The 15,034-nt window shown below is 40.5% G+C and overlaps 1 protein-coding gene across 1 annotated transcript in view; it reads right to left on the bottom strand.

Annotated features, from left to right (window-relative positions):
- Positions 1-15,034, bottom strand: part of RALGPS2 (Ral GEF with PH domain and SH3 binding motif 2) — a 106,485-nt gene that overhangs the window by 79,757 nt on the left and 11,694 nt on the right. Inside the window, exons 2-3 of the mRNA XM_015811259.1 lie at positions 8,653-8,787; positions 4,298-4,405 (exon numbers count right to left, since the gene is read on the bottom strand). Coding sequence (XP_015666745.1) covers positions 4,298-4,405; positions 8,653-8,763 — 219 coding nt within the window. The 5' untranslated portion in view covers positions 8,764-8,787. The remainder of the gene's footprint in view (positions 1-4,297; positions 4,406-8,652; positions 8,788-15,034) is intronic.

Here is a 15,034-nt window from a genome sequence, read left to right as displayed (position 1 = left end):
CTGGAATTGTCCCCTGGTTCCTGTGTTCTGGCGGCCCTGTTGTCGATCCTGTCTGGGGGGAAAGGATCGGGAACCTCTGGACCCATCCCAGGACTGCCCTGCTCGAAAGGGCTGCCGCCACTCCCAGGAAGCTCCAGTCCGAAAGGACTGTCTACGGAACTCCTGCTGGGGTCTCCTATCCGCCTTTTTGGAGGGGTGAGCCAATGTTTTCCTCTTGTCCTTACCTTCAACTAGGTGCGGTTCTAAAACTGCCCCAAATAGCAGATTACCCTTATATGTGTCTGTAGACAGACGCCATCTTGATTTAAGATCTGTCCTCCACTGTTTGAGCCATAAGAATCTACGAGACGCTACCATGGCCGCAATAGACCTGGCTGAGTGTTTGACCGAGTGGAGGGATGCGTCTGAGATATATTCCGCAGCAGCTGGAAGTTTACCCAGATTTTGTTGCGCACGCACCTGATCCGGGGAAATCAAGGCCTGTAACTCACGGAGCCACATGATGGAGGTCCTCGCAAAGAAGGACGAAGTCGCCGCCTTGATGGCCCAGGCAGAAGCCTGATGAGCTCTGCGGGGAGAAAACTCAAATCTTTTATCCTCCGCCTTGAGGTGTTCAGCCATGTCCCCCGGAACTGTGGACGTAGAGAATAAAGACGTCAGCGGGGCATCTACCTTCGGAACCTCAAGGAGGGAAGAAAATTTAGGAGAAACATTAAAGAGTTTCCTTTCCGTGCTGCTGGGCTGAGTGGTAGAGGACAGTGATGCCCACTGGTCCTCCACCGTGGTATGGAACACTGCAGGGCAAGGAACATGTTTTTCTTCCACAACCTTCACCGTAAATAAGGGGTTTGACTCCTGTGGAGTCGACGTAGAAGGTTCGGGCTCCTGTTCTGTGACCAAATTGGCCGTGGTACAGGCCTTTAATAAAAGGGATTTGAAAAGAGAAGGGTCGAAGTACCCTCTTCATCCTCTGACATAGGCAGGTCAGGAGCGTCTAAGTCAACCGACTCGGCCTCCCCAAGGTGGGAGGAGGTCTCAGAAATACCAGAGCCTATGGACTGTAGCCCCTCCGTCCGACCTGCTGGTAAGGTTGGAGGTGAGGTGGATGGGACCTGTGAAGGTCCCTGAGCCATGGAAGATGCCATAAATTGGGTGAAGGCCTGTTGCATAAAGGTGTTAAACTGTTGTGCCCAGAAGGTTTGCTCTGTAGGGGCGACCCCTGAAGTAGAGGCTTCAGCTGGCTGAGGGGTGTTTGAGGTAACTGGGACTGAGGGGCCCGAAGGCAAAAGCGGGACACTGTTTCCCCCTCTTCCCTCTGGTTGGACAAGTCAAGGGGGAACTCCTCTGGTTCGGTATCCTCGAACTATTCTTCCGTGACCACCTTCGAGTTTACCACTTGACGGGTCTCTTCGTCCCCCTTGGTGCAGTCGAAGTGACCTGGACTAGGAAACACGGGACCTCTTAAGAAAGAGGTTACGGTCCACAGAGGAGCTCCGGAGACGCTCAGCAGCCTTGGAGGGTTCTGTAGATAGATGTTTGGTTTTGGCTTTCTTCTTTCCCCCCGCGCCTGGATCAGAAGATCTGCGCTTTGACTGTGCGGGGGGGGGGCAACTGAACCCTGCAAGGTCTGAGGAGACACACCATCTGCCATTGTGAGCCGGACCCTCCAAGTGAGAGAAGTCCTGCAGTGGGGGTAAACACACAGATCAAGTTGTCCGGGAGGGAGCCTTCCCCGCGCCCTAAGACAACCATAATTGGCAAACAGCCAGACAGATTAGTAAAGCTGCCTGTTTAGGCCCTGCAGGCACAGCGCCGCGAGCTATTAGAACAGGTGGAATAAATTCCCCCAATGAGTGTGTTAGGGATAAGAAGACAAGAAGGAGATTCTTCCCTTTCTAACAGCAATCCTTGAACTGGTCAGAGAAAATTGCAGAATACCCCCAGAAAGCCCAACACAGCAGGCTGTAAATTGAATTTGCAGGCCTAATCTCCCTTCGGTGTGGAGTCCCCAACAAAATGGCGGCCACGCCTAGTTTGAAACAAAATGGCGGCCACAAGCCTCGTGGTCGCCAAAATGGCGACTCAGAGTCAAAGGGAACGATTTATGAGGCCCTGCAAAGTGGCCAAGGGCTTCCACGGCCTCTGCCACCCAGTCTTCACTCCCCTTGCAAATAAGGCAAACAAAAGCAAACTTGCGATTGAAGATCAGTTAGCAGGCCTCCGCTCTCCACTGGAGCCTCGTGGCCACGAGGAGAAGATTTCACTCCGACGAACTCTTCGTCCCTGGGGAAATCCCCTCTCCTTGCTCAAGCGCCTGTGACAAGGGCCGGCTAGCAAGTAGTGCGGGGAATCCCCGTGCCGCGCCAAGCTCCGAGCCGAGGGAAGAAGCCTCCGAGCGCTCAGGGAAATCCCCTCACAGCGCTGAAAAGCCGATTGCAAACAAAAAACTCCTGTTGCCTCGCAGTGTGAGGCAGCCGATGCTAGCAATAAACGAGGCCTCCCAAACGCTCAGGGGAATCCCCTTCGCAGCGTTGAAACGGAGAGGAACGGAGGCAAACGGCAATTCTGAGGCTCTGAGGGAATTGCCTCCCTGCAGGGAGTCCCCTGAGGGCTGAAATATAGCCAACCAAAATAAAAAAAAACAAACCCCTTTTTCTAAACCCTCTAATAGATAATTAAATCTTTAAAGGAGAAAAAATGCAATGAATCAATGAAATTTGCTAATTCCCAATCACCTAAAGCTAACTACAATTAAATTATTGAGGAGCTATACTAAGTTGTGTCCTTACTGAGCCGAGACTAAGAACAAACTGGGGAAGGACAGCCCAAGGAGGCGTGGCCAAAGTTTGATCTTAGTCTAAACTGAGCAAGGAGGCATTGATAACCCATCGGTGGAGGCTACATCTCACATGCTGTAGAAAAAAGGAAGATTGACTTGTAGTTCAAAAAATAAACTCCAAGGGCCACAAGTTCTTTATTTTCATTTTCACCTGGGTAACAACATAGCATTATTTAAATATAATGCTATAAATAATGAACAAGACCATTTGAAGTGGTAGAGACTGAGAATTAGGAATATATTTTTACCCAATTCTCAACACAGCAAAAGCTATAAAAAAATTGCTAGCATCCAGGCTAATGTAAAAGGATTTCCCATTCCATTCAAAATGCAGTAAATCTCAAACGTACTTCTGGAGAAGAATAGTGAACATTCTGCTTCAAGTCATTTTCTTAAAAAAAAGGGGGAGGATATACAGTAATGCTGGTATGCTCAAAGTAGTTACAGTATTTTCCCCAAAATAAGACCGAGTGTTATATTAATTTTTGCTGCAAATAATGAATTAGGGCTTATTTTCCAGTTAGGGCTTATATTTGGGGAAATACGGTACTAAATGTGTCTGCTGGCTGATAATCTTAACTGGGGCTTATTTTTGGGGCGTGGCTTATATTACAAGTGTTCTGAAAAATCATACTAGGGCTTATTTTCTGGCTGGGTGTCAACGCTGCTAACATTGGATGTTCTTGCTTTGACAACAGATGGAAATGTAGCCATCTTTTCTCTATCACTTTTAGAGTTTGTTGATGCTGGGAGGGGGAATGTGGATGAGAGTCCAGCTAGTCATAACTGTAATAACTCAGCCGTGGGAATCCAAGGTTATTGCGCCCAGAGTTGATAAAGATTTGGCGGGCTGCAAAGCTGGGGAGAAAGCCCGCGCTTCAAGCTCATTGGGAAGTTTATGACTGTTAATTGGAGGAGGGAATTGTGCTTTGCTACTTTGTGCGCAGGGGAGGGGAATTCAGTTTTTGGCTTTAACTATGTAGTGCCGATACTTTGTTTCTCGAATAAAAGATTCTTTAAGGTAAACAATGCCTCGAAGTTCTTTTGAAGAGTTTCATCTGTCGGAACCATGACACTGGGTATTATTTTCAGGGAAACATGGTAATAAAAAATAGTTTTAGTTCTGATTTGAAAGACTACATTAATTTTAATTCTAGTCCTACCGATACTAAATAATCAATTATGATAGAGAATAGCACTTATTTGAATTTTTATTATATTTTATTATATTATATTTTATTATAAAGACAGAAAATGTTTTTCCCATATACAGTACTCCTAACAGTTTCTCTTAATGCAGTGTATAGTAGACTTCTGTATGATTCTTCATTCCTCTGATACAGAGTATCCCAAGCTCTCTCTTAACTCTCTTGAAGAAAAATAGAAACTAATATGCTACAATTTGTTAAATGTAGAGCAAAAGGATTATTAGATTAGGAACATTAGTTAATTACTTACTGCATATTCCTCAGGTGTAACTTTCAGAACATCAAAAACTACTGCATCAAAACTTTTCTTCAATTCAGTAGAACCTTTGTCACTCAATGATTCTGAGCTGCTACTCTTCTGTCCAAGAAGAAATAAGTTAACTCAGTACAAAGATGTTTTTGAAGAAGTTCCTAAGTGGTTTTTAGGAGAGATTACTTGCATATTATTGTATCAATTCAGGCAAATGAAAAATTGTCTAGGAATTAGTTAACTTTTGTCCCTGAAAATAAAATTAAGAACCAGTACATGTATAGACTAAAGTGCTAGGTAATGATCAGAGACCTAGATTCAAGTTCACATTAAGCTAGATAAGCTAACTGGGTAGCTTTGGGTCAGTCACTAGTTTTTAAAACACTCTATTTCACACCATTTTTGATATGAACATAACACTGGAAAAATAAATGATGATACCCAATTAAATCTCAGGCCAGCCATCTCAGACTGTCAAGGTTTGGTCCCAGTGCCTGCAGGCTGTGTAAGTTTGAATGGGGAGGAACAGCTCCTGCTTAAAGAGCATGCAGAAGTCAGCTGTGGTCATGAAGGACTTTGTACAATTCAATTCAATGCACCAGCTATGCACTTTCCTAAATCCAGTAATCCTTCAGATAAGTCACTCATACCCTTGGCTTGACTATGTGATATACTCTATATGGGGCAATCCTTGAAGACCACTTGGAAGCTTCAGCTAGGCCAGAATGTGGCAATGTTACTGATGAGCATGCCTTGGTGTGCTCATGTAACAGCTCTGTTTCACGAGCTGCATTGTTTCCAGTTTCTTTCAAGATGTAATTCAAAATTTATTTATTTATTTATTTATTTATTAAATTTATATACCGCCCTATCTCCCTTGCGGGACTCAGGGCGGTGAACAGGCGATACTAAAAACCACGGTAATAAATAGTTTGTTTTAAAATCGAATTAAATAACGGGCTTGTTCTAAAAACACACCTGTAAAAAAANCAGTGCAGCTCGCGCAGGAGAGGTGTTACATGGGAGCATCTAGAGGCCCCCAAAATCCCCCGCGCAGCCGCATTCTGAACTAGCTGGAGCCTCCGGGTGCACCTCAAGGGGAGCCCCATGTAGAGAGCATTGCAATAGTCCAGGCGGGAAACGAGGGCTTGAGTGACTGTGCGTAGGGCGTCCCGATCCAGAAAGGGGCACAACTGGCGTATCAGGCGAGCCTGATGAAAAGCCCCCCTGGCCACGGCCGTCACATGATCGTCTAAAGACAGCCGAGCATCCAGGAGGACGCCCAGGTTGCGAGCCCTCTCCGCGGGGGCTAATGACTCACCCCCGATAGCCAGAGATGGAACCAACTGGCTATGACGTGACGCCGGAAACCACAGCCACTCGGTCTTGGACGGGTTGAGACGAAGCCTGTTCGTCGGTCGACATTATAGGTTCGACATTATAGGTAATGTCGGTCATTACCTATAAACTCCTAGGGTTTAAAGTTAACTAGGGTTCAAAGTTACGCACCCTAAAGCTACATATGACCTCTTGCAAAGTTACAACAGCTGCAGTGCCCCTGCAGTCATTCGCCCTTATGGCAGACCATTTGTTGCAACACTCCATTTTCAGAGCCCTGACAATTCCTTGGTGGAAATAGCAGCTGCTTTTAGTGTTTTCTGCACCAATCAGCTGGCTATTGGGAGGCTGCAAAGCTCTCTTGCCTCTTGCTAGGCTTCAGGAAGCTGGATCCTGAATAAAAGCTGCCAGCTTCAAGATGAACTTCCCCAAACGTTTCCCTTGCTTAAACTCCTCCTTCCCCTAGAAAGCCACATTTTTTCAATAAACAAAACAAAAAAAGCTGAGAGGGACAAGTTGTTGATCTCCCCTCCCCATTTAAGTGCTAAAAATAAAGTCTCTGCCTCTGCTCTTCAAACTCTAACCCTTTTAAAAAAAATTACCTCGACTCCAGCTGAAGAGTAGAGAAACAAAGCAAGCAAGGAAAGAAAATCTTTCTGCAGCTTTTTCTCTTGAACTGGAGAAAAAAAAACATTATCTCCAAAAGTTAGCTAACTAGGGCAACAAAATAGAGAAAACTGAGTCTTTGCAAACTTTAGTTGTCTATCTAGAGGCAGTCTTCAGTCTAGCCTTTAAATCCTCCCAGGATACCCCCATCACTGAGCTCCAGTTAATGATCTGTGCATTCATTTAAGAAATGCACTGGGGAGAGCAGGGATGGCTGGTTGTTACTTGAAGCAGTTCATTTAACGCTGTCCCAACTTCCAACCCTAATGGGCAGGCTCCATTATGGTTGTAACTTGAGGACTACCTGTACTTGAGGAACTGCTCCTCTCTCATAATATTCCTCAGCTGATTTGAAAATGTAGGGTTGATATATTCTGGGTTTATGGAGATTCTCAGTCATCCAGGTCATAGTTATCCCAAACATGCTTTTCACAAGGCAATTGGACTTTCTTGTTTTTCTTTGAAGATGTTTCGCTTCTCATCCAAGAAGCTTCTTCAGCTGACTGGACGGTGGGGAATGGAAAGATTTATACTCCTTGTGAAAAAGCATCTTTGGGATGTTCTGGGTTTATTTGAATTATCTACTGGGACTCTGGAAGTGCATCATCTCTACAGCAGCACCTGTATTATTCTAGAATAAGGTTCCCTCCAAAGATTGGATGGCCCCCACTCTGCTGTTGTTTAGAAGAGTTGTGAAGACGTGGCTCTTCACCCAGGCCTTAGGGCTAGGCAAAGGAAAATGAGACTTCTTGCTTTATTCTATCTGGTTTGTCATTCTTGCTATCTTTTATCGTTTATTGGTGTTGTTATAATTTCTATGAGCCGCCCAGAGTTATTAAGAGTTGGGCAACATATAAATTTAAATTATTTATTAAAGAAATACGATAGAAACCATATTGAAGGTACAATTGAATTCTATTGAATGTACAGAAATGTAAAATGCATTATTAAAACCCAAGTCAGTGAAATTAAAATAGTGAAAATCTTTTGAAATCTTTAACTCTTGTGTCAATCTAATCAAAATATATTATACCAAATATATTTATATTTATAAAACAGTGGTCCCCAACCTTTCCGGCTTTGTGGACTGGTGAACTGGTGTTGGGGGAGAGGGGATGGTTCTGCACAAGTGGTGGGTAGGCACATTTGCACAGCTCCATTTGTGCAAGTGGAAGGCATGCACACCTGCCACTCACGTAAATGGAGCTGAGCGTGTGCTTGCTGCATGTTCGCCCACCACTTCCACAGCCTGGTTCCAAACAGGCCATGTCCTGGTAATGGGCTGTAGCCCGGGGATTGGGACCCCTGTTATAAAAGAGCCATGTTCTCCTCTCCTCTCTTTCCCCTCACATAAATTGCAAATTCAACTTGCATAAAGAATCAATTAATAACAATACTCCATTTTGGTAAAAGCCATTAACATGCAGACTCAGGACTGATAAAAATACTGTCTCTTTATTGTTGAGATAGTTTTCCTATTAGTGGCCACTGTTTTACATTTTTACTACTTTTGATCATCAATGGGCAAATCATTCACCATATTGACAAATAACTTCTAGTAGGTAAACCTGGATTTTTCAAATTAAAATAATATTTCAAATGAGATCAAACAATGTTTTCAGTTATGTGATTTTCATTTTATTATATACACCCCACCCCCCAAATCTAATCAGGGAAATATTCTGAAGACATGGTTTCCTAGTTTGAAAGAATAGTACTATATAGTCATCATTTTTAAAAAAATGTAAATGTCCATATACGTAATCCTTGGTTAACATCTGGTTGCCTAGCAACTATTTCAAGTTACAATGGACCTGTCAAAACATACTTATGATCTGGTTCTGGTTGCTGTACTCCTCCTTCGGTCACATGAATGCATTTTTGGCGCTTGGCAAAACCAGTTCACGTTTATGACTATTTGCAGTACCCCATGGTCATGTGACCATGATTTTTGGCATTTTTTGCCACTTTACAGTGTTTACTTCCAGTTACTGACAAAAAACACCCATTGGATAAAATGGATTTCTTTAACAACTATGGTATTCACTTAATGACCACTGCAAAAAAGGTCATAAAACTGGGCACAGACACATGGTTTAACTGTTTAATCACTGTCAAAATTTACAACCATATGTTTAGGTCAATTACAGTCATACCTAGATTGTCCTTTGTTTTCATATTTTATACTGTAAATAGTACATGCCTTAAAATTTTATAGCACAGAGGAATTCTCTGCATACCATAATGTTTAAATTTTCCCCCTTTGTGTACTGCAGTATATATGATTATTATGGACCTATTCTGTTGTTAATTAAGTTGACTGCATAAGACATTCTTTATTTCTTCCTTACCTCTGAAGCAGTAGCTACAATATTAATATTACTGGTCTGTCCGTTCATTAGGGCCATACTGTTTGCATCATTGGCCTTCTGCCCTACATTTGCAGAAGTGGCTTTATTCATTCACGTTCACCCAAGTTATCATTCCTTAAAAAAGAAAAGTAATGTTAAGGATGCATAAGCCTCATAATACAGCTCAACATACTTTTGCTAATAGCAAAATTATCAAAAAATCTAATTTAATGCAAAATACAGTGGAATAAAAAAATTACATCGTGCAAAATCACCACAATATCAACTATAATTCAGTTAAATCCTTGGGAACTTTAATCACAACAAACAATAGCAAATTCAAACGAAGAGTACATTACTTTGATGACCATCTGATCCAGTAAACAAGAAAAATATTAGGTATCTAGTTAGTACTATCATTACAAATGCTAATATATTTTATTCTTCTACATTAGATGTTTATATTGTTTAAGAGATTTATATATCTATAGCACTGGTGCTTCTTAGTATTTATTTTAAAATACTTATTCAGCACTATATTACTCAAATATGTTTTTCTTTGTCTTGTCTTGAACATTTTCTCCATCTTTCTACAGCAGAATTTCTATAGCAGGCAGTTATCAAGGAGGACAAATATGTAAAATGCTTCTCTGTACTACAACGTTTGTTAGCATTTTTCATCATATTGGATAAGTAGATTTGCCCAGGTTAAAACTCATTTTAGATCTAAGGATTCTTCACAGTTTTGGAGCAATGTAGTATGTCCAACTGTATCTAGTATTAGAGACATCCAGTTCCTTTCCATTTTAGATAAGTGGGCCGGATAAGATATTGATGGATATTTTGACTTTACAGTAGCAACAGCAGGCATTTCAGATATGGAAGTAAATAGAAGAGAGGACAAGAACTGTACAATATAATAGTAAATGCAGTGGTCCTTAAAAGTTTGTAAACTGAATTTTCAATATTTCTACACATAGGTAGTCATCAACCTATGACCATAATGGAGCCTACCAATCATATTCATAAGTCGTGACAGTCAAAAGTTGGCTCACCCATGTGACCCAATTTTTGGCAGCAGTCATTAAATGAATGCCATGGTTATTAAGTGAATGAATGGTCCACACTGGGTAGGGTTTGCTGAAAGCCAGAAGTAAATGCTGGGTTTTAGAAAAAACTGTTGTAAAATATTGCCATGTAAGTGCAGGACTCTACAAACTGCTATAAATGCAGACCAGGGGAGTGAGTTGACAGAACTTTGAAACTAGGCCTTAAGTACCCCTAGAGAGGTCTGTAATAACTTTGAACAGTCGTTAATCAACCAGTCATAACTCAAGGACTACCTGTAAATATGCCTGAAAATGTGATCTGTTCTTGACACAAGACCTAAAATTAGATAAAGAGAACCCATTTAAACAAATGAGTAAAAAAAAGACCTTCATTTATTTATTGACAAAAATGAACCAAAGCCACATACTTAAAACAATATAATTTGAAACTTACAATTTAATACAACTTTATATAAACAGAAATTTAGAATTCAATAAATCTTGGAGCCATTTTATACAGCAGAAAGAACTTTGTGACAAAGCAACGGCCTAAGCAATGAAGCTCATTAAAACAGTTTGGAAGGTGCAGGAAGGCCATTGCCATTTTTTCCCTACCAGTAGCTGCAAGGGTAAGACAACTAAAAGTAATCAGAAGTGCTAGCTTTCAGATTCATGAAGTTTAAAGACTATTAAGGATATAAAGGAATGGAAGTTAATGATCTGTTTTGCCCTCTCGTGATTCTGCAGTATTGTACAGGTAGTCCTTGACTTACAACAATTTGTTTAGTGACTGTTCAAAGTTACAACAGCACTAAAAACAGTGACCTATTCTCACACTTGATCATTGCAGCATCTCCATGGTCACATGATCAAAATTTGGGAGGTTGGCAACTGGCATATAGTTACAACAGTTGCAGCATCCCGGTGTCTTGTGATCAACATTTGAAGCCTTCCCAGTTGGTTTCTGACAAACAAAGTCAATGGGGGAAAACAAATTTGCTTAACAACCACATGATTCATTTAAATGCAGTGATTGGCTTAACAATCCTGGCATGACTCAATTAACAACGGCTTTGTTTAGCAATGGAAATGTTGGGCTCAATTGTGGTCATAAGTCGAGGACCATGTGTATCAACTTTCAAAAATGATTTTACATATATATTGCATTAATCTCTAACTATTCTGGAGGAAGAATAATTTAAAAATATTTCACATAAATACTGTACACTATTAAATTAATAGCAAGTAATTCTTTAAGACTGGGAAAGTCTGGTTATATGCAAAGTTCAAAATAAAAATATCTTCCATTAATGATGACAGCTGCATCTTGAACTCCTGACAGTTTAGGGAGCTAATTTAGCAGATATTTTATACGCTTCTAAAAATCTGTAATGTTTGATACAGGGGAGGAAGCTTTGATTCCCAACGCCTCCAAAGGCGTTGAAAGTTACAAGGTATGTGTTTGGTGAAAGAATGACGCTAGTGAGGATAAGATAAAAATGTATTCTTGCTTTCTGAAACATAGTTTTAAGGTATAAAATAGTTTCTCAAATGTTTATTGCAAAAAGATAACAGAAGTTGGCATGAACATTGACAACTTGCTAACGATATTGTCTGAGCATTATGGATTGCCTACCTTGGCATCTTGAAATGTTGTGATCACACAATAAGAAACAAATGTGAAGCAGCTTTTAATAAGGGAAAGAATATGGAGCACATCTAAATAATATGTCTGGATGTAAATCCTAGATCCAAGCTCTCTGGTTCAAAAATAGAAGAATTTAATCAACCAGCACTAATAATAGAAGATTAAATTAATATAAAAAAGTTAGTTCTACAGATAATCCTTGGTTAACTACAGTAACTGGAACTGGATTTTTCCATTACTGAACTATGCGTTGGTAAAGTGTATGAAGCATGCAGTTGTAAATCAGCCCCAAAGAAGACAGCACAAAAGGCCCCAGCTGGTACACTAGGGGCATGTAGGCCTGGTGTGGGGGTGGCTATCATAAGCAGCTAATGGGAGCCAAAACGAGAGATATTGGGGAAAGATAGGCAGATGGCGGGATTCAACCAGAGGCAGTCCTTTATTTTACCAAGGCTTGGGACTAGGAGGTACCAAGCTAGGAATTATTTGAATTGGGATGGGTCCTTGCCTAATAGGATTTGGTTAACAACAGCAATGGGGACTCCTGAGATTACAATCACTAAGCAATGTAGACACTTTGAGACTTACAAGAATCTATTAATATAGCTTTAAAATAAAGTAGAATTAGTTCATTAATTTTTGTGATTTACCGATCAGTTATGACACCACAAATAATATCTCATATCTCATATATACATATATTTCATTCATTCATATTAAAACACTTAACAATGGTATTAATTCAACATGTTTTTGTAAAAAATTATAGAAAAAATTAAAAAGACTGCTTTGTATCTAACTGGTGATCCACTGAAGCCATCTATTTCAAAATTGTGGTAATTCATGCAGAAGCAAAATTATTTCAAAATTGTGCTAAATAATCAAGCACTCTTAAATGTAAAACTCACTAATATTACTTGAGGTACATAATTAAAAAATAAGGTAATATTGTGTATCTAAAATAAAATTAAGTGCTTCAAGACCTTTGGAATGTACTTGAATATTATGGCCATGAACTCCACCGACTCTCCCGTGGCTTGCTTCAATCAGACCTTCCATCTTCTCGCAAAAAAAAAGAAGATCTCGCGAAATTGGAAGGTCTGACTGAACTTTTTTTAGTTTCACAAACTCCATTTCCCTGCAGCAGGAGAGAAACACACCAGAGCTAGAAAGCAGGTGAGTGTTGATTTTTTTTGCTTTCAGGAAGAGGGAGGAGCTGGGCGATGGTGCACCAAGCTCTATAGCAGCACCGGAAGGAGAAGTGGCAGGAAACAGGGTTGCCATTTCGAGAACGAAGAAGGGAGATGTGGGGCGATGCAGGACAGCAGGCAAGTGCTCTTCTCTGCTCTGCATCGCTGCGCAGAGCCGCTCCGCCTCCTATTCTCCATTTTCTCCAGTGGCGCAATGGAGGGCTGGCGGAGGGAGGCAGCTGAGGAGGCTTGTGCCGCCCGGTCATGGCGCAAGCCACGGGAGACTTGGTGGAGGCAGCAGCTGCCGCTGGGCAGGTGATCTGTGGGACGGAGTGTGAAGAAAGCCCTTCCAGCAGCGCACAGCAGCAATGGAGCCTTTTGCTGTCACTCCCTCCTGGCTCCGAAATGGCAGAGGGCGACCAGGCCTACCCCGCCCATCCTCTGTACAGTAGCATGACAGTCTGGCTTGGGAGGGGAGTGAAAGGGAGCAAGGAATGGCCTGGCTGGGGTGGCTCTGAAAGAAGCAGGTATGGGGCGCATGTGGCAGCTCCACCCCCTCCCCCACCTGCCTCACCTCGTTGTGGTAACAGTGGCGTGATGTGCCGCGTGGCCTCCTGCCCCATTGCGGGAGTCAGGTGGGACGGAGTGAGCGAGGTCCTAATTAGGGCTTATTTTTGGAGTAGGCTTTACATTAGGCCCACCCCCACAAATCAGGGTAGGTCTTTTATCAGGGTGGGGTTTATTTTGGGGAAAACACGGTATAATTTTATCTTACTTATATTGCAATAACAAATGCTATGTTCCAAAATAGATCACAATTTTTGTAACTAAAATATCACATGCATCATGTTAATACAGGAGGCATACTTTTCTTTCCAATTCTATGAAATTATGGCAGTAAAGCACATTATTTTGTCACTTGCTCTTATGTGTTTTGTTTATGAAAATCAACAAGCAGAGGAAACAAGTGGAGAAATCAAAAGAAGCACAAAAGCAAAAAAAAGTTTGTTTATTACTATATAAGTTGTTATAATATTGACACAGAATAGGAGAAAACAATGAAATTTAAGTGTTTAGTAATCCTGACCATACTGGATCAGGAGGTATATATTAACTAAGAACTAGTTTGGGCTTATGAAAATAATAATTTTATTGAATCAAAACCAGGGTCAATTAAGCATTTACAAAATACAAGTGATTATTATATCGTATTTGATATCAAAATGATTATCTAATTTGGATTTCATTATTTTTACCTCTAACCAGTATTAAAAGTGGACAATAAAGAATAATTTTTCTATTTTTCCATTTTACAGTACACTAAAGCAGCAAATCAATTCTTGTAGCCTGCATTGATATATGACTAAAAGCCACCTAGATAAATATCCTCCTTTTCCAGTTTATTTTGCCACACTTATATACTGGCTATATACCAAACTCTACGCAGTGTATAACCATACAAATATATTCATATTGTGAGAAGTTCCTTGTTAAAATGTTAATACTATATCATACACAGGACTCAAAATAAAATGGTTAAGCAATGAAGAACAACCTTGGCTCTACAGAATAATTATACTGCTCATTTTTTTTTGGGGGGGGAAACTATGCTTTTACTCTTTCTAAATATCATTAATGGGCCATCATATCTCAATGAGAAGCTTGTTCCTAATAATCTGACTTGTGATGATCGTATTCCAGGCTCCCACCGCCACTGACTTGAGGTGAAACCAGCAAAATTGTCACCTAAGCTACGGCATATAAACAGAATGGCCAGATTTTATTTCCTGAGCTCAAATCCTATAGGACTTTATATGTGAATCTCAATTCTTTGAATTGTACTCAGAAGCCTACAGAGAACTATTGCAGTGGCCATAATGTAAATTCATGTATTTTAATAAAACTGATTAGGTACAATCAGTCTCCAGTTTTTACCACTGTAGACTAATATAGTTCTCCCTAGTACATATTCAATATACCTTATATCTTATGGTCGGAATCCTGTATTTTAAGTAAGAGTGCAAAATAACAACAACAACAAAATAACTTCCCAAGTTACCTAGGACCTTAAAGATCAAAGACTGCAAATAAGAAAATGCTATAGAAATATTAATACAAAGCTAGTGAGAAATATTTTCTATTCACTCATGGTTTGTACACAGATTGTATTTCAAAAAGATTCTAAGCAATTTACAGTATAGTCAATAAGATCAATGAAAGTGGTACAGAACACTAAAAACATTTTTTTCTCTATGGGAAAAAGATGCCTATAAAAGCATATAGAAAAAATGTTACAAAAACGAGAACAAGAGAAAAAATACTGCATAACATTTATACAAAATAAAATATAGCTTCAATGAATATAGTCAAAGAACACAAGAAAAGATTAAACTTCAAAGACGCAGAAGAAAAGTGATTTTGATGAAGAGTAAAAAAATGGTAATGAGTTACTAAATAAGGAGCCTATAATAGAATGGAATTGATGTAATGAAAAG

Source organism: Protobothrops mucrosquamatus, unplaced genomic scaffold (assembly GCF_001527695.2).
Source record: "Protobothrops mucrosquamatus isolate PMUCROS unplaced genomic scaffold, P.Mucros_1.0 scaffold35, whole genome shotgun sequence".
Taxonomy (NCBI): domain Eukaryota; kingdom Metazoa; phylum Chordata; class Lepidosauria; order Squamata; family Viperidae; genus Protobothrops; species Protobothrops mucrosquamatus.
This window is presented reverse-complemented; position numbering and strand designations above follow the sequence as displayed.